This window comes from Hyperoodon ampullatus (genome assembly GCF_949752795.1).
Source record: "Hyperoodon ampullatus genome assembly, chromosome: 3".
Taxonomy (NCBI): Eukaryota; Metazoa; Chordata; class Mammalia; order Artiodactyla; family Ziphiidae; genus Hyperoodon; species Hyperoodon ampullatus.
This window is the reverse complement of record NC_136916.1, coordinates 167,760,242-167,784,107: the sequence shown is the minus strand read 5'-3', so window position 1 is coordinate 167,784,107 and position 23,866 is coordinate 167,760,242. Positions and strand designations below refer to the sequence as shown.

The 23,866-nt window shown below is 35.8% G+C and overlaps 1 protein-coding gene across 1 annotated transcript in view; it reads left to right on the top strand.

Annotated features, from left to right (window-relative positions):
• Positions 1-23,662, top strand: part of CATSPERB (cation channel sperm associated auxiliary subunit beta) — a gene marked incomplete at both ends in the record, with an annotated part of 130,255 nt that extends 106,593 nt beyond the window's left edge. The window contains 8 exons of the mRNA XM_079699198.1: positions 1,881-2,020; positions 4,164-4,361; positions 5,095-5,205; positions 8,509-8,619; positions 14,996-15,131; positions 17,639-17,739; positions 18,442-18,516; positions 23,474-23,662. Of these exons, the coding sequence (XP_079555324.1) occupies positions 1,881-2,020; positions 4,164-4,361; positions 5,095-5,205; positions 8,509-8,619; positions 14,996-15,131; positions 17,639-17,739; positions 18,442-18,516; positions 23,474-23,662 (1,061 nt within the window). The remainder of the gene's footprint in view (positions 1-1,880; positions 2,021-4,163; positions 4,362-5,094; positions 5,206-8,508; positions 8,620-14,995; positions 15,132-17,638; positions 17,740-18,441; positions 18,517-23,473) is intronic.
• Between the last annotated feature and the right edge of the window lie 204 nt (positions 23,663-23,866).

Sequence of the window (23,866 nt, the reverse complement as noted above, 5' to 3'; positions counted from 1 at the left end):
GTGGGATAGGGAGGGTGGGAGGGAGGGAGATGCAAGAGGGAAGAGATATGGGATATATGTATATGTATAACTGATTCACTTTGTTATAAAGCAGAAATTAACACACCATTGTAAAGCAATTATACTCCAATAAAAACGTTAAAAAAAAAAGAAAAGGCAACATATAGAGTGGGAGAAAATATTTGCAAACCATATATCTGATAAGGGTTAGTATCTATAATATAAAAGGAACTCATACAGCTTAATAGCAAACAAACAAATAATTCAATTAAAAATGTGTAAAGGACCTGAATAGACATTTTTCCAAAGATATGCAAATGGCCAACAGGTATATGGAAAGGTGTTCAATATCACTAATCATCAGGGAAATGCAAATCAAAACTATAATGAGATATCACCTCACACCTGTTAGAATGGCTGTTATCAAAAACACAAGAGATAGTTAAGTTCTGGTGAGGATGTGGAGTAAAGGGAACCCTTGTGCACTCTTGGTAGGAATATAAATTTGTTCAGTCACTATGAAAAATAGTGTGGAAATTTCCCAAAAAAGTTAAAAATAGAGCTACCATATGATCTAGCAATCCCACTTCTGGGTATATATTGAAAGGAAACAAAATCAGTATCTTGAAGAGGTATCTGTACTCCCACTTTCATTGCAGCATTACTTACAATAGCCCAGGTTTGGAAACAATGTAAGGGTCCATCAACAGATGAATGGATAAAGAAATGTGGTATATATGCACAAAGAAATATTATACAGCCATAAAAAAGAAGGATGAACAACATGGATGAACCTGGAAGACATTATGCTGAGTGAAATAAGCCAGAGAAAGACAAGTAGTGTGTGATCTCACTCATATTTGGGATCTTAAAAAAAAAATGTCTAACTCACAGAAATAGAGTGCCAGTTGCCAGGGGCTGGGGGGATGGAGAAAATGGGCAGATGTTGGTCAAAGAGTACAAACTTCCAGTTATAAAATAAATGTCTTGGGGATATAATACATAGCACGATAACTATAGTTAATAATACTGTAATGTATAGTTGAAATTTGCTAAGAGAGTAGATCTTAAGTGTTCCCACCACACACACACACACACACACAATGTGAGGTGGTGGCTGTATTAATTAACTTAATTGTGGTAATCATTTCACAATGTATAAGTACAACAAATCTCCACATTATACACTTTAAAAATATACAGTTTTATTTGTCAGTATACCTCAATAAAGGTATGAAGGGAACAGGATGTGGAATCTCAGCCCCCTCCTCAGAACTGTTAAGTCAGAATTGGCATTCTAACAAAATCCCCAGTTATAGTTTAGGAAGCACTGGCCAGATCACTTTGGTTTAAGGGAAACTGCTAGAGCTGAGACTTGAGGCAACTTATTTACTATTCAGCTCTGATTTACTAATTAGTAAAGATGGCAATTAGATTACATGGTCCTTCAAATCTCTCTTTCCATTAAATTTCTCAGTATGGCGAGGTTGCAAACAGGGGCCTTGAAGGCAGGAAATGGCCTAATGACATATTGTGTTAAATGCCTAGGGTTTTTCTCTTGGCAGCAACTGATTGACAGCCCTTTAAATTGAGCGTGTATTCTCAGTTTCTCTACTGAGTTAGTCAACTCAGTGTGACCAAGACTATCCAAGTGACTGCCTTCGAGAATCTGGCTGAGGAATGAGGGGTGAAGGGAAGCAACATCTCTGTGAAAAAAATTAGGAGAAAATATTTGCAAAGTTAAGTTTTTCTAAGAACTATTAAAGTTAACTCTGTATAAATAGATTCTGTAGATGCTCTAGAATTCTGATCAGCCAGTCATTATGAAATTGCTTAAAATTTTCATGATTTCATGTTCACTCTTGGCTTTGTTTCCAAAGGTGTTCAAACACTTGAAATCCCACTGCTGAAAGTAGTCGTTGGAAACCCAAATTTGTTGGAAGTTAAAGTTGAAGGCTATTTTGATGACGCTGATAGTTACCTAATGGAAATTTCTGCAGCCAGCAAAACTTTACGTCAAGTAAGTTTTTCTTTAATTATTAAAAAAAATCTATGGATTATAGAAAATTTAGAATATAAGCTAAGAAAAAGAAGGAAAAATTATGCATAATCCTATGTATCAAGGATGACTAAACACTTTTAACATTTTGGGAATTATGAAAAGGCTGTATGTGATAGAGATTAAAAAAGTGAGCTCTGGAAAAGACTACCTGAGTTAGTTTTCACTGCTGGTACTGTTTTTGTGAGCTTAGGAAAGTTACTTTACTCTAAGTTTCCTCATCTATAAAATGGAAGTGATACTAATAATACCTACTTCATATGATTGTTTTGAGAATTAAATGTGATAATTCAGGTAGGCCATCTAAAACAATGTCTGGCACATAGAAAATGCTCAATCACTATGGATTTACAGTATTTTCCTTTTCCCCCCCTAAAACTGGGAGAACATTGTATATACAGTTTTAAAAATATGCTCCTTCCACTTAATTATATAGTTTAATCCTTTTGTGCCAATAAATATTTTCCTGCAAATTCTACAATCTGTTTATCATGAAAATTTTCAGATATAGACAAAAGAAGAATTTCCATATACCTATTTCTCAAATTAAACAATAGTCAAGGTTTTGATACTTCTGTTTTATCATCTCTATTTAATTTATGTTGGTTTATATTCTGACATACTTTTAAATGAATAGCAGACATCATGTCATTTCACTCCTATATGCTTCCATACATATCTCCAAAAAATATCTGTATTATCTCTTACATAACAAAAATGCCATTATCATCCCTGAAATTTTTTAAACGAATTTTTTTTTTGGTATCCTATAAAACCCAGTCCATAATCAAATTCCCTCAATTTTCTCAAAAAAAAATGTTTAGGGTTGGTTTGTTTGAATTTGGATGCAAACAAAAGTCACACAATATGTGGTTATTTATTAATCTCTCAAGTTTCTTTTAGTTTAAGGTAGGTATGACTCCATTTTCTTCCCCTGCCATTGAATTGTAGCAATTGAGTCAGTTATGTTGTAGAATCTCCAGTATTCTAGATTTTTCTGTTTACTTCCTTATTTCTTATTGAACTTGTGCCACCCCCCACCCCAAATTTCCTTTAATATTAGAACCCTGCTTACATTCTGGTTCAATGTGTTTTAGCAAAAATTCATTAAAAATAGATTATTTTTAATGGCTTACAGAGAACAGATGGGGGCAAAACTACTAGAGTCCACTATATCAGTAAAATTATTAGTATTTCTACATTTTTAATTTCAAGAAGTACTTAAAATTTTCAAACAGAATTTATCAAATTTTGTTGAATGTTAAATATCATGCAAGGTTCAGATATGGTTTTTGTACATAAATTTCTACTAAAACCATATCTTTGTGAAATACAGTGATTGCTAAGTGAGTATCTTCTTTTCAAAATGTATACCAATGGAAGTTATTTTACTCATATTATCCAAACAAATGTCACTGCTCATCAATGAATGAGGGAAGCCTTGCCATTCTAAGTTGGATTTACATCCAACTACATCCAATAATAGTGTTTATTTAATAATAAACACTTGATCCTTGCTCATTTCCAAATGTCACCCACAGGCAATTAGATTGGAATGTATTTCTTCCTGGAAAAGAATATGTCTTCTGTTATGATCAAACTTATGATTCTATTTCTGTTTTCTATTACCATTCTTTTTCTATTTCTTTTCATTTTCATTTTCTGTATTCTTTACTTGGGTACTGTGCTAGTTTGCCAGGGCTGCCATAACAAAATACTATGGACTGAGTGGCTTAAACAACAGAAATTTATTTTCTCACAGTTCCAGAGGCTAGAAACCAAGATCAAGGCATTGGCAGGGTTGGTTTCTTCTAAGGCCTCTCTCCTTGGTCTGCAGATGGCTGTCTTCTCCCTATGTCTTCACATGGTCTTCCCTCTGTGTGTGTCTGTTTTCAAATTTCCTGTTGTTATATGACACTCATCATATTGGATTAGAGCCTACCCGAATGATCTCATCTTAACTTAATTGCCTCTTTAAAGGCCTTATCTCCAAATACAATCACATTCTGAGATACTGGAGGTTAGGACTTCATCATATGGAGTAGACACAGTTCAGCCAATAACAGTTACTTTAAATAACCTTCATTTATTTGGATATTTCCAGGGTTCAACTTCACTGGCGTTTATTGTCTGGGGAGCATCGACTGAGTGTCTTGTTACAACATTCGTGCCAACGTTGAAAAGCAGCTGTAGTTATCTCAAGTCTATGCATCACATTCCTAGTGAAATTATCCCATTGAAAGACTGGATCAGTGGAGTTCACATGGACAGTCAGGGTTTTAATATGATCAAAGTTTTGCCAGTAAGAAACCTAAGCAGATTGTTTGAAGGGTACCAGTGATAGATTACTTTTGTATGATCAGCTGGCCATCTGGTCTTAGCATTTCTTTCCTGAAATGCTCAAAACACCCCAGTTATTTTTCAATCCTCATGTCATTTTGAGGATATGATGACTAAAATGTGAAAATTTTCTGAAATAATGATTTTTCTTGGGAACTTAGTCTTATCATTATTAATATCACATTTTATGCTATATTATGGTGGCATAATCTTGGGCTTTAACAATATATACAGTTATTTGCCCTTAAGTTGACTCATTCTCATCCTGAGCTGATATATCTTACAGGTCCCATTTCAATGTAATAACAATTTTAATTTTTGCCTTGTCAGACTATGTGACTCTTTTTAAAATATCTTTGTTAACTTATTACTTATAATTTTCTTTGTGACAAAACAATAACCAAACTTGAAGAATTATTTACTAAATATGTCACTAAGCCTCTTTATAAGGTGTTTAAACTTTATTTCATTGACTTTATGACAGCTACTTTAGGTTCTAAAACTTTTTTCACTTATTTACAAGGTCCAATTACCATGGGTTGAGGGAGTGCTGGGGAAAGAGAAATTTACTTAAATACCAGGAGCTGAAAGTGAAATATTTGTTTTGAATGCTTTTCTGGAAAATCAAGATTTTTAAATGAAAGACTTAGTAAATAATAATGAACTTTACACTAACTTTGTTTAATCATTTTCAGATAAACTACAAGCCTCCCTCTAATATGGGAATAGCTATTCCACTTACAGATAATTTCTATCATGCAGATCCTAGCAAACCCATACCGAGAAATCTATTTCACAAGTCAAAGGTAAATATTTTTTCTGCAGATATACTAGTATTCATTTGAATTCAAGAAATCATTCAGTAAAATTACAGCTGGACAGACCTATCTGTGGAGATTAAATGAGAAGGTGCATTAAGCATAATCTGCTTTGATAACATCACTACTTCTTCTCCTCCTCCCCTTCCCTCTCCCACTCCCCCTCCAGCTCCTCCCCCTCCCCTTCCCTCTCCTCCTCCCTCATTACTACTACTACTACTACTACTACGATGACTACGACTACGACTACGACTATGACTACTACTGCTATCCCTGTTCCTCCTACTACTACTCTAGCCTTTCCTTCTCTTACTGCTACTCCTGGATACAGTTTTGGAACCAAGAAGTCTAAATGGACTCTTTCCCCTTGACCTCTCCCTAGCTCCCATTTGAATTTCAAAGAGCATAGGTAGAGTGAGAACATCGTTTTTTAAATGAAAGGGGCCTCAGACCCATCTCACAGCTCTGTGAAAGGAATGATGTCCAAAAGGAGAGAAGAGTGTTTGCTCCAACATAGACTCATTTGAACTCCTGCTGAGGATCCGCCTAGAAAATAACCAAACCCCAGCAGCACTCTGCCTCTCTGGAGTCAGGGTGAGCAAGGTAGAACAGAGAGAAACCACTAGGCTCAAAAGAAGAATACATCAGGACTTCCCTGGTGGTCCAGTGGGTAAGACTCCAAGCTCCCAATTCCGGGGGTCTGGGTTTGATCCCTGATCAGGGGAACTAGGTCCTGCATGCAGGCCGCAACTAAGAAGCCCACATGCATATGTAACTAAAGATCCCGCGTGCTGCAATAAAGACCTGGTGCAGCCAAAATAAATAAATAAATAAATACTTTTTTTAAAAAAAGAAAAGTACATCATGGGGTGGCTTCCCAAGGAAACCTCACAGATACCTGTAATATCTCTCTTGAGAAAAACGCACCTAACTGCATATACATATGGACAAGCAGGCATTCATATCTATTCATAAACATACACGCACACACAAAGACAGAAAATGGTTGTTTCTTTTGTTCAAAATTCTTCATCATCTTCCCATCTCATTCAGAGTAAAAGCCAAATTCTTACAATGGTTTATAAGGTCCTCTGTGGTTCAGCCTTAGCTTCACATCTGACCTGATTTCCCGCAGGTCACTCTGTTCTGCACACATTGGCCTCCTTGCTGTTCTTCAAGTATACCAGACATATTTCCATCTCAAGGTCTTTAAGTTTCAAAAATTTCCTCTGTCTGGAATGTACTTCTGCCAGATATCACATAGCACATTCCATCACCATCTTCAGATTTTTGCTTAAATGTCACCATCATGGTGAGACCTTCCTTGGCCACTCTATTTAGAATTGTAACCTCCACCTCCACTGATGCCCACTCCTGTCCCCCTTCCCTGCCTTATTTTTCTTCACTGCACTTTTACAATTTTACATATTTTACCCATTTATTTATTGTATTTCATTAAAAGGTAAGCTACATAAAGCAGGGTTATTGTTGGGTCTTTTTAAATCTATTTTATTCTCTACAATATCTTTAGTACCCAGAAAAGCGCCCAAAATAGGGAGTGCTGAAAAGTTGTTCAACAAATGAATAATACACATTTATACACATATGATTACACACACACACACACACACGAGGTTGACTTCTTGTTGAATCTTGGATTTCAGGGTAAGCAGCTCTGCTCCAGGCAATGAGCAACTCAAATACTGTTGCGGTTTCTTCCAAAGATAAAGTCTGATATGTCACTAGACACAAGCTTCATCTATTGAAATATGAGTTTAATATATTTACATGGAAATCCTTCGTTTGGATTGTTTTTTCTTCTGGATTTTCTTGGGAGTTGAATAGGAAATGTATCTAATTTACACATAAGTAAATAACAGGTTTTGGGGGGGCACCTTTTATACATTCAACAAATGTTAATTTCAGCATTTCCAGAGTTATCAGACACTGTACAGATATTCTCTAGGGAGACAACAGTGAACAAGATAAACATGACATCTTCGTGGATCTTTAATGGGAGAGAATAAGCTTTAAAAGTTCTACAAATTAAATAGCATCATCTAGTGGAGCAGACTACTCAAATTTTATGTAATTCTGCCTCTGATCACCTCAAAATATAACAGCTGGGAAAACAGTACGTCTGGACCAACACTGTGACTTCTTGTTATGCTGACATCATCCCCTTACTAGACAATCATGTGTGATGTCATTCCAGATACAGAGTTGGCAGTTAAGCCTCCAAGGATAAGCAGACAACAGTAAAACACCAAATATTTGAAGAAAACTTCCACAATAAAAAAGAAGCATAAATCTAAACAACTAAAAAACTCATGCCTTGGAAAACAGTATCATAAATACAAGCAAACTTTAGAATAAGCAAAATAATTATTTCAGAACAGTTTAGGTCATTTGCAACCATGAAAAAAAAATTGGAGACAGACATCACACACACAAAAAAGATGTCAGAAATTTAAAATGTAATCGTGAAACAGCTCAAAAGGTTGGAAGAGCTGAATGAACCTAACTAAGCAGCAAATTAGTTCTGAAATTAGATAGTGGTGATGACTGAATAATATTGTGAGTATACTAAAATCCACTGCATTGTACACTTGAAAATGGTAAATGTTATCTCCACAAAAAGAAGAAAAAAAGAAGCAATGAGGATGAGAATGATAATCTTAAAAGAAGTAGAAGGAAGAATAACGTTTTTAGAAATAGAGTTGATGATCAAAATCAAAAGCCATTTCTTTGAAAAAATGAATAAATCAATAAAAAACGAATAAAAACGAATAAACCAATAAACCAAGCAAGAGTGATCAAATGAAAAAATGAATGACAAGTGGATGGTTATAGTGGAGATTTTAAACAGCCTTAGTGACTGCTATGAGGAGAGATAAGTACAAAATAGTAGATTTGGAGAGTATCCATAGTTGGCAGCCCATCATATCAAGTCTGTTCTTTTAGGTCTCAGTTTCCATGCCAGCGATGGAGGTGGGCATCTTAATTACTGCATTCAGAAAGACACAGGCTTTCTGGGTCCCATGCATGTTGACTATCAACTGCCCTGAGGTAAACTGGCAAGCAGCTGAGTGATACTTGGGTTCATTCCAAGCAAATAGACAAAATTCAAAAATACTGTGCTTTTACCTTATTATTAATGGATTTTTAAACTTTTTAACTTCTCAGGGATTTTATTCATTCAGGTAACAAATATTTATTGCACATTTACTCAGTTTGCATAAATCCTGCCATCAAAAACAGCACGTCAACCTATTTTAATTCTATTTGCAGAAATCTGGTAAATTCAAACAGTGTGCAAATGTGTCTACTCGGGAGGAATGTAATTGCACAAATGATCAGAAGTTTTCACATGCTGTTGCTTTCTCAGATTGCAGAGAAAAGGTAAGATAATCTTTAATTTCCTGAAGACAGAGTATTTTCATATTAATAAGACCTTGAAATGCACATTTTGGTTAAACATGAAAACTAAGGCATAGAAATACTGTTTTATTATGACATAGAATTAAATATGACATAGAGCTAAAAATATTTGAATTTAAATGTCCCCAGACACAGTAATTAACCTCATCTGTAGAATAGAATAATATCTGCATTGCCTTGTTCATTTCACAGGTTCTTATAAAGATACACACACATACATGCTTCTATCTATGTGAAAACAATGTATAACCTGTCAAACGTTACACTAGGTTATGGTGAATATTGATTCATTTAAAAAAGTATTGACTATCAAACATGTATCAGGTTCTGAGAATATAAAACTTAAAGCTCAAGGTACTAGTGACAAAATAGAAAACAGTATAATATGTTGGTTAAGAGAATGGGTTCTGTGTTAAATACTTCCTTCTGTTAGGCTCCAGACATTCAGACATGTATCAAGTTGATGTTGGTGTCTGCATTAGCTGACTTACCTGTGCACTTGGTATAACTTTCAAGTAGATCTATTTCAAAGGCCTTGTTGGACTGTATATGGCATTATTTTAAATGATTTTATACAAGGATAAAATCACTTATGATAATATTGGGCATAGAGTCAGCAGTCAATAAACTATGAGGGTTGCTATTGTATACCTCCACAACTCCACCCTTGTTGAATTCCAGTATTTCTTGAGAATTTACTGTCTACCGTGTACTGCTCTAAGGCTTCTCCATAACTTGTCTCATTACATTGGAGGCACAGAGAAGCCTGGTAATTTGCCAAAGACCACATCATTAATATGTGATGGAGCTATATTTGAACTCCAGAGCCTGAGTTTAATGAGTGTGGTTGAAAGATCATGACTGGGAGGGCAGCCAGCAGATGCAAGAAGAACTACAATCCTGCAGCCTGTGGAACAAAAACCACATTCACAGAGAGATGGACAAGATGAAAATACAGAGGGCTACGTACCAGATGAAGGAACGAGTTAAAACCCAGAAAAACAACAAAATGAAGTGGAGATAGGCAACCTTCCAGAAAAAGAATTCAGAATAATGATAGTGAAGATGATCCAGGACCTCAGAAAAAGAATGGAGGCAAAGATCAAGAAGATGCAAGAAATGTTTAACAAAGACCTAGAAGAATTAACGAACAAACAAACAGAGATGAACAATACAATAACTGAAATGAAAAATACACTAGAAGGAATCAAAAGCAGAATAACTGAGGAAGAAGAACGGATAAGTGACCTGGAAGACAGAATGGTGGAATTCACTGCCATGGAACAGAATAAAGAAAAATGAATGAAAAGAAATGAAGACAGCCTAAGAGACCTCTAGGACAACATTAAACCCAACAATATTCGCATTACAGGGGTCCCAGAAGGTGAAAAGAGAAAGGACCCGAGAAAATATTTGAAGAGATTATAGTAGAAAAATTCCCTAACATGGGAAAGGAAATAGCCACCCAAGTCCAGGAAGTGCAGTGAGTCCCATACAGGATAAACCCAAGGAGAAACACACCGAGACATATAGTAATCAAATTGGCAAAAATTAAAGGCAAAGATAAATTATCGAAAGCAGCAAGGGAAAAACGACAAATAACATACAAGGGAACTCCCATAAGGTTAACAGCTGATGCTCAGCAGAAACTCTACAAGCCAGAAGGGAGTGGCATGATATACTTAAAGTGATGAAAGGGAAGAACCTACAACCAAGATTACTCTACCTGGCAATGATCTCATTCAGATTTGATGGAGAAATCAAAAGCTTTACAGACAAGCAAAAGCTAAGAGAATTCAGCACCACCAAACCAGCTCCACAACAAATGCTAAAGGAACTTCTCTAAGTGGGAAACACAAGAGAAGAAAAGGACCTACAAAAACAAACCCAAAACAATTAAGAAAATGGTCATAGGAACATACATATTGATAATTACCTTAAACATGAATGGATTAAATGCTCCAACCAAAAGACACAGGCTTGCTGAATGGATACAAAAACAAGACCCATCTATATGCTGTCCCACTTCAGACCTAGGGACACATACAGACTGAAAGTGAGGGGATGGAAAAAGATATTCCATGCAAATGGAAATCAAAAGAAAGCTGGAGTAGCAATTCTCATATCAGATAAAACAGACTTTAAAATGAAGAATGTTATAAGAGACAAGGAAGGACACTACATAATGATCAAGGGATCAAGCCAAGAAGAAGATATAATAATTATAAATATATATGCACCCAACATAGGAGCACCTCAATACACAAGGCAACTGCTAACAGCTATAAAAGAGGAAATCAACAGCAACACCATAATACTGGGGAACTTTTAACACCTCACTTACACCAATGGACAGATCATCCAAACAGAAAATTAATAAGTAAACACAAGCTTTAAATGACACAATAGACCAGATAGATTTAATCAATATTTATAGGACATTTCATTCCAAAACAGCAGGTTACACTTTCTTCTCAAGTGTGCATGGAACATTCTCCAGGATAGATCACATCTTGGGTCACAAATCAAGGCTCAATAAATTTAAGAAAATTGAAGTCATATCAAGCATCTTTTCTGACCACAACGCTATGAGGTTAGAAATCAATTACAGGGAAAAAAATGGAAAATACACAAACACATGGAGGCTAAACAATACGTTACTAAATAACCAAGAGATCACTGAATAAATCAAAGAGGAAATCAAAAAATACCTAGAGACAAATGACAATGAAAACATGACATTCCAAAACCTATGGGATGCGGCAAAAGCAGTTCTAAGAGGGAAGTTTATAGCTCTACAAGCCTACCTCAAGAAACAAGAAAAATCTCAAATAAAAAATCTAACCTTACACCTAAAGGAACTAGAGAAAGAAGAACAAACAAAACCCAAAGTTAGCAGAAGGAAAGAAATCATAAAGATCAGAGCAGAAATAAATGAAATAGAAACAAAGAAAACAATAGCAAAGATCAATAAAACTAAAAGCTGTTTCTTTGAGAAGATAAACAAAATTGATAAACCATTAGCCAGACTCATCAACAAAAAGAGGGAGAGGACTCAAATCAATAAAATTAGAAATGAAAAAGGAGAAGTTACAACAGGCACTGCAGAAATACAAAGCACCCTAAGAGACTACTACAAGCAACTCTATGCCAATAAAATGGACAACCTGGAAGACATGGAAAAATTCTTAGAAAGGTATAATCTTCCAAGACTGAACCAAGAAGAAATAGAAAATATGAACAGACCAGTCACAAGTAATGAAATTGAAACTGTGATTAAAAATCTTCCAACAAACAAAAGTCCAGGACCAGATGGCTTCACAGGTGAATTCTATCAAACATTTAGAGAAGAGCTAACACCCATCCTTCTCAAACTCTTCCAAAAGTTAGCAGAGGAAGGAACACTCCCAAACTCATTCTATGAGGCCACCATCACCCTGATACCAAAACCAGACAAAGATACTACAAAAAAAGAAAATTACAGACCAATATCACTGATGAATATAGATGCAAATATCCTCAACAAAATACTAACAAACAGAATCCAACAACACATTGAAAGGATCATACACCATGATCAAGTGGGATTTATCCCAGGGATGCAAGGATTCTACAATATATGCAAATCAATGTGATACACCATATCAATAAATTGAAGAATAAAACCCATATGATCATCTCAATAGATGCACAAAAAGCTTTTGACAAAATTCAACACCCATTTATGATTAAAAAAAAAACTCTCCAGAAAATAGGCATAGAGGAAACCTACCTCAACATAATAAAGGCCATGTATGACAAACCCACAGCAAACATCATTCTCAATGGTGAAAAACCACAAGCATTTCCTCTAAGATCAGGAACAAGAAAAGGATGTCCACTCTCACCACTCTTATTCAACATAGTTTTAGAAGTCCTAGCCATGGCAATCAGAGAAGAAAAAGAAATAAAAGGAATACAAATTGGAAAAGAAGAAGTAAAACTGTCACTGTTTGCAGATGACATGATACTATACATAGAGAATCCTAATGATGCCACCAGAAAACTACCAGAGCTAATCAATGAATTTGGTAAAGTTGCAGGATACAGAATTAATGCACAGAAATCTCTTGCATTCCTATATACTAATGATGAAAAATCTGAAAGAGAAATTAAGGAAACACTCCCATTTACCACTGCAACAAAAAGAATAAAATACTTAGGAATAAACCTACCTGGGGATACAAAAGACCTGTATGCAGAAAACTGTAAGACACTGAAGAAAGAAATTAAAGATGATACCAAGAGATGGAGAGATATACCATGTTCTTGGATTGGAAGAATCAATACTGTGAAAATGACTATACTACCCAAAGCAATCTACAGATTCAATGCAATCCCTATCAAATTACCAATGGAACGAGAACAAACAATCTTAAAATTTGTATTTTTTTACAGAACTAGAACAAAAAACCTTAAAATTTGTATGGAGACACAAAAGACCCCGAATAGCCAAAGCAGTCTTGAAGGAAAAAAGCAGAGCTGGAGGAATCAGAGTCCCTGACTTCAGACTATACTACAAAGCTACAGTAATCAAGACAATATGGTACTGGCACAAAAACAGAAATATAGATAAATGGAACAAGATAGAAAGCCCAGAGATAAACCCACGCACCTATTGTCAACTAATCTATGACAAAGGAGGCAAGGATATACAATGGAGAAAAGACAGTCTCTTCAATAAGTGGTGCTGGGAAAACTGGACAGCTACATGTAAAAGAATGAAATTAGAACACTCCCTAACACCATACACAAAAATAAACTCAAAATGGATTAAAGACCTTAATGTAAGACCAGACACTATAAAACTCTTAGAGGAAAACATAGGAAGAACACTCTTTGACATAAATCACAGCAAGATCTTTTCTGATTCACCTCCTACAGTAATGGAAATAAAAACAAAAATAAACAAATGGATCAAATAAAAGTTAAAAGCTTTTGCACAGCAAAGGAAACCATAAACAAGACAAAAAGACAGCCCTCAGAGTCCGAGAAAATATTTGCAAATGAATCAACGGACAAAGGGTTAATCTCCAAAATATATAAACAGCTCATGCAGCTCAATATTAAAAAAACAAAGAACCCAGTCCAAAAATGGGCAGAAAACCTAAACAGACATTTCTCCAAGGAAGACATACAGATGGCCAAGAAGCACATGAAAAGCTGCTCAACGTCACTAATTATTAGAGAAATGCAAATCAAAACTACAATGAGGTATCACCTCACAACAGTTAGAATGGGCATCATCAGAACATCTACAAACAACAAATGCTGGAGAGGGTGGGGAGAAAAGGGAACCCTCTTGCACTGTTGGTGGGAATGTAAATTGATAGAGCCACTTTGGAGAACAGTATGGAGATTCCTTAAAAAACTAAAAATAGAATTACCATATTGACCCAACAATCCCACTACTGGGCATATACCCAGAGAAAACCATAATTTAAAAAGACACATGCACCCCAATGTTCATTGCAGCACTATTTACAATAGCCAGGACATGGAAGCAACCTAAATACCTGTTGACAGATGAATTGATAAAGAAGGTGTGGTACATATATACAATGGAATAATACTCAGCCATAAAAAGGAACGAAAGTGGGTCATTTGTAGAGATGTGGATGGATCTAGAGACTGTCATACAGAGGGAAGTAAGTCAGAAAGAAAAACGAACATCGTATATTGACGCATATATGTGGAACCTAGAAGAATGGTACAGATGAACCGGTTTGCAGGGCAGAAATTGAGACACAGATGTAGAGAACAAACGTATGGACACCAAGGGGGGAAAGTGGCGAGGGGCGGTGGTGATGGTGGGATGAATTGGGAGATTGGGATTGACATGTGTACACTGATGTGTATAAAATCGATGACTAATAAGAACCTGCTGTATAAAAAATAAATAAAATAAAATAAAATTCAAAGAAAAAAGATGATGATTGGCAGGGAGAGGGCCGTCAAGGGATTTGGGCAAGACCCAATTCATGCAGTATCTTAGGGTATATGGGTTGGCCAAAAAAGTGTGGATACCATAATAGCAAATTCCTTTGAAAGAAGGCCGACAGAAAGGCAGGAGTTTTGTTACCACAGTCTTTGTGCACTACTTTTAGAGTTCACAGCAATTCTACTATAAGACAGATTTTTTTTTTTAATGCTCTGAGAAGGCAGAAAACCTCAGAAGCACATTTCATATAGAATAGACAAATTCTTGGGAATACATCTATTCAATTCTTTACCAGGAAATGAAGAGTTAGTATTGAATTTTCCAAATTTACATTCATTCTTGGCATTTGCATTTTAGGTTCCTCGTTTTAAGTTTCCAGTTACACAATATCCAATTTCTTTGGAAATTTACAGTGAGGATGGACATATCCCAGTGGAAACTCCATACCTGGTTACTGTGACTGAAGTGAATAACAGGGAAAACTGGAACCTAAGTAAGGTTTGCTTTCTTCTACAATTATTACAGCTATGCATACTGTTGTTATTATGTAGAGAAGTGGTTTACAAAACTGTTTACACAAAAGATAGTTGAGAGTTCTTTGGAAAAGAAGTCGAATCAGTTGTCCTGTTGCTGTTCATGCTGCTTCTATTATCTCACACTTCTTTTTTTTTTTTTTGAAGTATAGGTGATTTAAAATATCATGTTAGTTTCAGGTGTACAGCACAGTGATTCAGTTATACATATATATATATATTATTTTTCAGATTCTTTTCCCTTATAAGTTGTTAAAAAATATTGAGTAGAGTTCCCTGTGCTATACAGTAGGCCCTTGTTGGTTATCTATTTTATATATAGTACTCTGTATATGTTAATCCCCACCTTCTAATCTATCCCCTCTCTACCTGCTTCCCTTTTGGTAACCATAAGTTTGTTTTCTATATCTGTGTGTCTCACACTTATTTCATCATCACTTCCAGTGACCTGGACTCAGAGCCATTATGTAGATTAGCAGCAAAAATGATTGCATTTGTGCTACACGTTGGTCTGGTGTCTCCTTTCATTGCTTTTGCAATGTTATGGAGGAAGATATAAAACATGTTGCCAGATTATCTATAGGATCTATCTTCTAATTATATGAGAAAAGTTTCTTAAATATTTTATGGTAAAATAACTGAAAGGATGCAGAAGTATTTCTAAATAAGTAAAATGAAATCTACCACAATTCAATTTTACCTCAAATATATACTTTTTTGTTGCACATTTGTGTTTGTTCACGAATGCGTACTTTTAAGGAGATCAATAGGTAGAAAGATTGATAGATCAATACATAGAGTTAAATGAAATTTCCAAATGTTATGAAACATCCAGACATTTGGTATTCAGTGAGAGTCTTACTCTGCCCAACATATGCACTTTTGAATTGAAAAATTGAGCAAAGAGAATTAGTAAATATTTTGCTTTAACTAATATCCTCATTTTCTATGGTGTGCTGGAGCCTGCTCTTTTTGAGCACTGATTGTTAAATATTCAAGCATATGGCATACTGGTTGTTAAACCATTCGTTGCTTAAAATTAGCCATGATGATATTCACATCCTGTATGGAGAAAAGAGAACCCTCTTACGCTGTTGATGGGAATGAAAATTGGTGCAGCCACTGTGGAGAACAATATGGAGGTTCCTTAAAAACCTAAAAATAGAATTACCATATGACCCAGCAATCCCACTCCTGGGCATGTAGCCCAACAAAACTATAATTCAAAAAGATACATGCACCACTATTTTCATAGCAGTACTATTTGCAATAGCCAAGACATGGAAGCAAGCTAAATGTCCATGGACGGATGAATGGTTAAAGAAGATGTGACATATATATATATATATATATATATATATATATATATATATATATACACACACACACGCACACACATACATATATACATACACACACACAATGGAATATTACTCAGCTATAAAAAAGAATGCAATAATGCCGTTTGCAGCAATGTGGATTGACCTAGAGATTATCATACTAAGCAAAGTAAGAAAAAGACAAATATCATATGATATCACTTATGTGTGGAATCTAGAATATGACACAAATGAACTTATTTACAAAACAGAAACAGACTCACAGACATAGAAAACAAATTTATGGTCACCAAAGGGGAAAGGAGGTGGGAGAGGGATAATTTAGGAGTTTGAGATTAGCAGATACACACTACTGTATACAAACTAATTAAATAAATAACAAGTCCTACTGTATAGCACAGGGAACTATACTCAATATCCTATAATAACTTAGAAAAGAATATGAAAAATTATTTATATATATAAATATATATATATAACTGAATTACTTTGCTATATACCAGAAACTAATATAACATTGTAAATCAACTATACTTCAATTAAAAAAATTTTTTTTAATTAAAAAAAATTCACACCATGAAAATTGCCAAATGCTACAGTCGGAGCTTTTTTTTACCCCTTTAGATCCCATGTACCTTTACACCACTGCGATTTCTAACCCCCACACTACATGTCTGGTTTAAGAAAGAATTACAAGAAGATAGGAGTAACTGATCACTTCTTTCAGAAAAGATTTAAGTGATCTTATTGTGAAACTTCTCTGCTACCTTACTGGAAATCATTTACCAACTGCTAAGGTAGTCCTGAAATTATCTCATTGCCAAATACCCAAAATATCTGCAGGTCAGGATAGTCATAAGCATAGGGCAGGAAAGAAAGGTCAGCCTGAATTAAGGTGGTAAGAGGTCATCCTTCTTGACGATGCCCCTGAGAAGATGCAGTGTCAGATGCTAGGCCTAATTTCCCCTAAATATATTCTCCACAGAGTCAAACAGAACTAAAATTATGTATAATTTAGCCATGTTATGGAGTGGAATCTTTCATTGTACCTTACTGTGTTTAAGAAGATTTACACAGAATGAGAAAATAGCATACATGTGCTTAATATATACTTTGTGTAATTTTAGAACACACTGTGCCAGAAAATGTAAAAAAAATGAAAGACTACTTAGAATCGATTCTTCATGCTCCAGTGTATAATCCTTTAGGCCTCAACCTAAGTATAAAGGTAAGTTCACAGCATTTTTGTTTTTCCTGTTTTGAGCTTAGATAAAACCTGTATGTCTTTGGTTTTAGTTTTAAAGGATAGGTATCCATGGATGGTGGAAATAGCATCGCTATTTGGAGTTTATTTTTCCTCCATTTCCCTTGATGCTATTATAATATTTCTAAAGATATCAGAATGTTGAATTTAACATTAACTTACCATGTTTTGAGCTAAAATGCAAGACTAATAGATTATCAAGGTGGAGCAGAAAAGGTGTTTCCAAAAGTTAGGGGGAAATGGGCTCAGTATTCTTCACCTGGACATGTACAGACACATGTCTTCTGGGTTCAGCTGCCCCTAAGAACACATCAAGTTGACATAATCTAGGTGATTGTTGTGAAAGCCAATAAAAGTTAGGGGACATCTCAAAACCATGAATATGTGGATTAGCCCAAAGTACTCATCAAGGCCATGTTAGATTTTATGTTTCTGTTCCTTCATTCAAAAAGAAAAAACTGTCAGCTATCGAATCCCTCTGTTTCTAACTCTTGTCCTTCTCCCTCCATTTTTATTTTGATACATGAGGTATATGCCCAAGAACCTTAGAAAAGAGGTTGGAATTTTTCTATGCAGAGTCTGTAGGGAAAGTGGCCCCAGTGTATCTTTTTACTTAAAGGAACGTACATGTCAATGTTGCTAATGCCTGGTGTGTTTCTTCCACAGGGCTCTGAGCTCTTTCACTTCAGAGTGTCTGTTGTTCCAGGGGTCTCTTTTTGTAACTTAGGTGAAGAATTTCAGGTATAGTGATGGCACAGGTATCCAGTGGTATCCAAGGGAGTGATGGCTGGGGACGTAATATGACAGGCATCCATCCAGGAGACACTTAAGAGGAAAAAATGGCAGAATTTCTATGATAGACAAAGCCTGGAGATGGGGGATCCTGGAGACTGGTGGTGACATTATCAGCAGTGATGAAGTTAGGGCCCTTGATAGGTTGCAGGACCAATTAATGCTGGGAAAATTTTAATAAGTGCCTGTATTTGTTTTTGTTCCCTCTCCACCTTCCATATTTAGCTTGGTTTTCTGACACGCCCCCCCAACTCCCCACAGAGACCTATGTCTGTAACGCTTTAGTTTCCAGTATTATCCTCCCTTTGGTTATTTGCATTGTAATGGTAGAGTCTTAAATACTCCCAAAGCCGTCAAGATCCAAAAGAATTGGAAACCAAAGTCAGTCTCTCCAAATCACCCTATGATGTTCAATGACTCATTTCTGTTTATTCATGTAATGATATCTGCTGCCTGTGGTGGGTGGGAAGGAATAAGGATTTGATTAAATTGATTAATGGCTCATTCATTGTCAAATACTGGTACCACATTATCAAAAACAAAATCTCTTACTCTCTCTTTTTTCCTTTTTCTATCCTGGCCCTGCCTCAGTAATGAATCTGCACAACTGCGGTGATGGGTGCCATGGCAGCAGTGCAGACATCTAAGACCCTTAGAGAAAATCCATCCCACTAGATCTAGGAAAAGAAGCACCTGTCATATGAGGAGCATGAGAGAAAATCCCCATTATTTTCCTCTCTTTTCTCTCATCTCTTTGTCCCAAGGTCAGCCCCAGTTTCATGGAACAGCACAGCAGTACAGAAGGCTAAAACTCTAATGAATCCCAGCTTTCTTCCCAGAGGACTAAGGAAAAGGGCCTCTAGGAGTAGAGAGTAGGGGGGAAATTCCTAAGAGAAGAGAGCTGGAGGAGGAGATTCCTAATTGTGTATATGTACTAGCGCAAGTACCAAGCAGCACACGAGTAGAACACACCTAAAGAAGCTTAGCAAAGGCTTCAAAATAAAACGACAATATAAACACCCACTTAAGATCCCCTAAATGGCAAAGGAGACAGGAAGACATGATGGCATAGCTAAGGCTTTTTTTGAAAACTGAGCAGACATTGAAGCCATACCCAAAGACAGTAAGGCATTACTTGTGATCTGAATGCAACCAGTGTGATTGACTGCTGAAACAAACAAAAAATTCAACATTTTCCAGAGAATTTTTAACAAGACCCAAAGTCTCTAAACATAATATCTTAAATATCCAGGATACAATCCAAAGTTACTCAGTATACCAAGAATTAAGAAAATATAAGCAATTCAGGGAAAGAAAAGACAATCAGCAAATGACAGCAAATGGAGTTATCAAGACAGATATTTTAAACCAGCTATTATAACCACGCTCTAGGTAAAGGCAAGCACTTCTGAAATGAATGGAAAGGGAAAGGAAGAAATTCTCAGCAGAGAAATAGAAGCTATTAAAAAAAAAACCCAATGGAAATTTTAGAACTGTACAGTACAAATATTTAAAATTATAAAATCACTGGATGGACTCAATAGCAGAATGGGTATTGCAGAGAAAAGAATCAGTGAATTTGAAAATAAATCAGTAAAAATTCAACCTGAAGAAAAAAAGATTTTAAAAACAATAGCCTCAAGGATCTATGCGACAATATCAAAAGGTCTAAGACTTATGTCACCAGAGTCCATGAAGGAAAGGAAAAAAGAGATTCGTACAGGGAAAAAAAAAAAAAGAAAAAAAAGCTGAAGAAATTAAGGCTGAAAATGTCCTAAATTTGGTGAACACAAAATTGACAAATTCAAGAAGCTTAATGGATCCCAAACAAGATGAACTTAAAAAAATCATGCCTAAACACTACACCTGAATGCCTAAATCATAATCAAACTACTAAAAATCAAAGACAAAGAAAAATCTTGAAAGCAGCCAGAGAAAAACACTACATGTAAGTGAACAGCAATTTGAATGACTGCTGATTTCTCATCAGAAACCACAGAAGAAGAAAGTTGTACAACATCCTTAATGTACTGGGGACAGTTGTAGTGTAGGGAAGAAGGACTGCCAACCCAGAACTCTATAGCTAGTGAAAATATCCTTGAGGAATGAGGGGAAAATAAAGGTCAATTTCAGATGAAGGAAAAATAAGATGATCCACTGTAGGCAGAACTTCTCTGAAAAAATGCCTGAGGAAGTTCTTCAGGCTAAAAAGAAGTGTCAACAGAGAGAAACAAAGCTTCAGGAATGAAGGAAGAACCACAAAAATGAATAAAAGAAAAATAGGAAGTGATTGCATAGTTAATAAAGGAAGAGAATCATTAAGAAACAATAGAAAAAGACAAAGGTTCCTGAAATCTACTTTTGCAAGTATCCTGAAACAATGGAATGCAAAGCATGATCTTGGATTTTCTCTCATCCTAAAGGACATTATTGGAATCATTGATAAAATTTGAGTAAAATCTGGAGATTAGATAATAGCGTTGTCTCAGAGTTAATATCCTGGTTTTGATAATTGCACTCTGGTTAAGTGAATTCTTTGCATTAAAGAAGCACAAATTGAAGTATTTTGATGATTAAAAAAGACATGGTGTCTAGAACATACTCTTTTATGATTCTGGGGTTCAACTTTTCTTTAGACATGGCATGGAAGATTTAGATAATCATAGAAGATTGCGAGGGAAACATTTAAAGAAAAAACTGTTTTCAAGAACTTTAGAGATAGCAGTTTAGCTGGAGAATACAGGATTCACAGGTGATAGAGGTTTCTACTCTTAGAAGTACAATAGACAACTTAAGCAAGTAAAATTTTTATATTTTCTGATAAGGTGACTGAAATTTTGTTTTAGGCAGAAATGGGTAAGGAAGGCATTCTGGGTGGAAAGAATAACAGCAGCAAAGACACAGATACAGGAAGTCATAAAGCAATCTCTCCAATAGTAGATCCATTTGGCTGGAATGCAAGGTTATATATAAGAAAGTGGGTAGGTTAGGGTCCCATTGTGGGAGACCTTGAATGTCCAGATGAGAACTTTGGAACATTCCTGTCAACAATGAGAAACTATTAAACATTTTGAAAAGGGGTGTTCAGGGATGAGCACACGATCTACGCCTGCCCAGTCAGAGTGAATCACAGGACTTTTGCTCAAACTGCTGGGACATGGACTTGCTCTTTCTTAACAACATTGAACAAGGAAGTTTGCAGCCCCAGGAGCTACTGTCAGCCATAAGGACTGTTGGGACTATGGAGGGAGTTATCCAACACTGAGGAAGCAGAACGGAGAAAAAGATAGATTGTGATTACGATGGGTGGTTTCCTCTGGCTCTTCCTCACTTTAGCATAGAAAAGAAAATTCCGTTTTGAGATTACATGTAGCGCACCATTGTCTCTCTCATTTACCACAAACAGACTAGATCATTCTTACAAAGCTAATGATCCAACCTCCTCTGATGGGCCACCTTTAAAAGAAAGATTTTTGGTATCTTGTAGCACCATATTGAAAAACACAAGTAGCATATCATACCCAATATGTAATACTTGTCTGTCAAATCCCCAATAATTCCAGTACACATTGGGCACATTGTCTGAGCCTCCAAGTACAATAGGACATGGTTAAACCAGCTGGTCCATTACCATGAAGATAATTATCTTCCCAGATTGGAAAGCACAGTTTCTCACTGCTCTCCACACCACTTGGCCAGATCCACCTTCTAAATTCTGTTGCTTACAATACTCCATTTCTGGTACCAGTTCTATATAGTCAAGATTCTTCTCATCACAAATGAAGCAATCTCTCTTTGTTTAAAAAAATTTTTTATAGACAGACTGATGTTTTACAAAGACTAATCTGGCAATGTTATTATGTCAACATGGATTGACAGCATGGAAAGCTGTTAGGGGAGCTTATTTATACAAAGTGAGGTATTAAAACTCACAATAGTGGTAACAAAAGTAGAATAGAAAGAATGAATGTGAGAGAAATTATAAAAGGATTCATAGCTTATGGGATTGTTTCTTAAAAAATAGATACATCCTTAGGCCACTGGGAGGATGGAGATACCTTTAACTTGATCTATACCCTAAAGCAGCTTTTTAATCCTTTATCTTGTCCTGGCATTTTCCCACATTCCTGCCATCCTGTTTTCATTCATCTCTACTTTCTTCTACCTCCAAAGATGATCTTCCTTCCTACTTCACTGGGAAAACATAAGCTTGAACCACCTTATTCTCCATATGCCCCCACTTCTACTTGTAACGTCTATGGCACCCACCTTTGCCTCTAGTCTCAGAGAAAAAGATGACTCTATGCCTCTGTCAACGATCCTGTCTCCCCTCTAGGAACTTGTTTTTATTAATTAGCCATTCAGGCAGAGGAAACATTTTGAATATACAGAAATTTCCCAATGTCAGCACTTGTACAGAGGACTTCTAAAGAGAAGATAGTTTGGAAGAGCCCATGCTTATTCCCTCTACCTTGAATGTACCTTCTCCTCCTTCTCTTATTCTTCAAGATCCAGCTCAGGAAGTATATTACCTGATAACTCTAAGCAGTTAGGCACTTCTAACCATGTTCCCGCAGCACTTTGCCTGTTCCTCTGTAACTAAACACAGAATGTTTTCCTGCTGTGTAAGTGTTCTATCTGCCCACCTCTGCCACTAAAGACATAGGATAAAGGAATAGGATATAAATCGAATTCCTATTCCCTATGTATCATGTGGAAATTCACCACCTGTCAAATTGTCAAGAGACTGTTTGTAAGCTTTGTGGAAGATAAATATCTATATCAGTCTGGACAGAATGTTGCTAAATGAGTAACAATGTCTCCACCACTGTGGGAATCATGTCAAGTTCAGGGTTTTGAATTACTGGGTTCAGAAAGCTTAAAGACTTTGCTTTTTCTGTTGCAGATTTATGTTGACGAAGCCCCTCTGCCATTTCCAGGACACACACTTATTGCTCTCGCAGCAGCTGTACTGCTAGGGGGATTAATTTTTATAGCATTTTTGTTCCAAATACGTAACATCCACCCATGGGATACATGCAAAAACTTGATTAGGACAAACAATGTGAATTCAACAAATATTGCTGCTAATTAGCTGGCTCATCGATTGAAAATCTGAATAGAGAACAAATGGTAATCATAATTTTCTCTTTATTTCCTAGTTTCCTTAGACAACTCCTAGAAAAAAATATATTTAAATGTTAATGTAAAAACTAGCTAAAATACTAAAAATTACCATTTTTACTCAAATTGCTATTTGTCAACATGTTTACCATTCCATTCTCTTATTTTGAATACA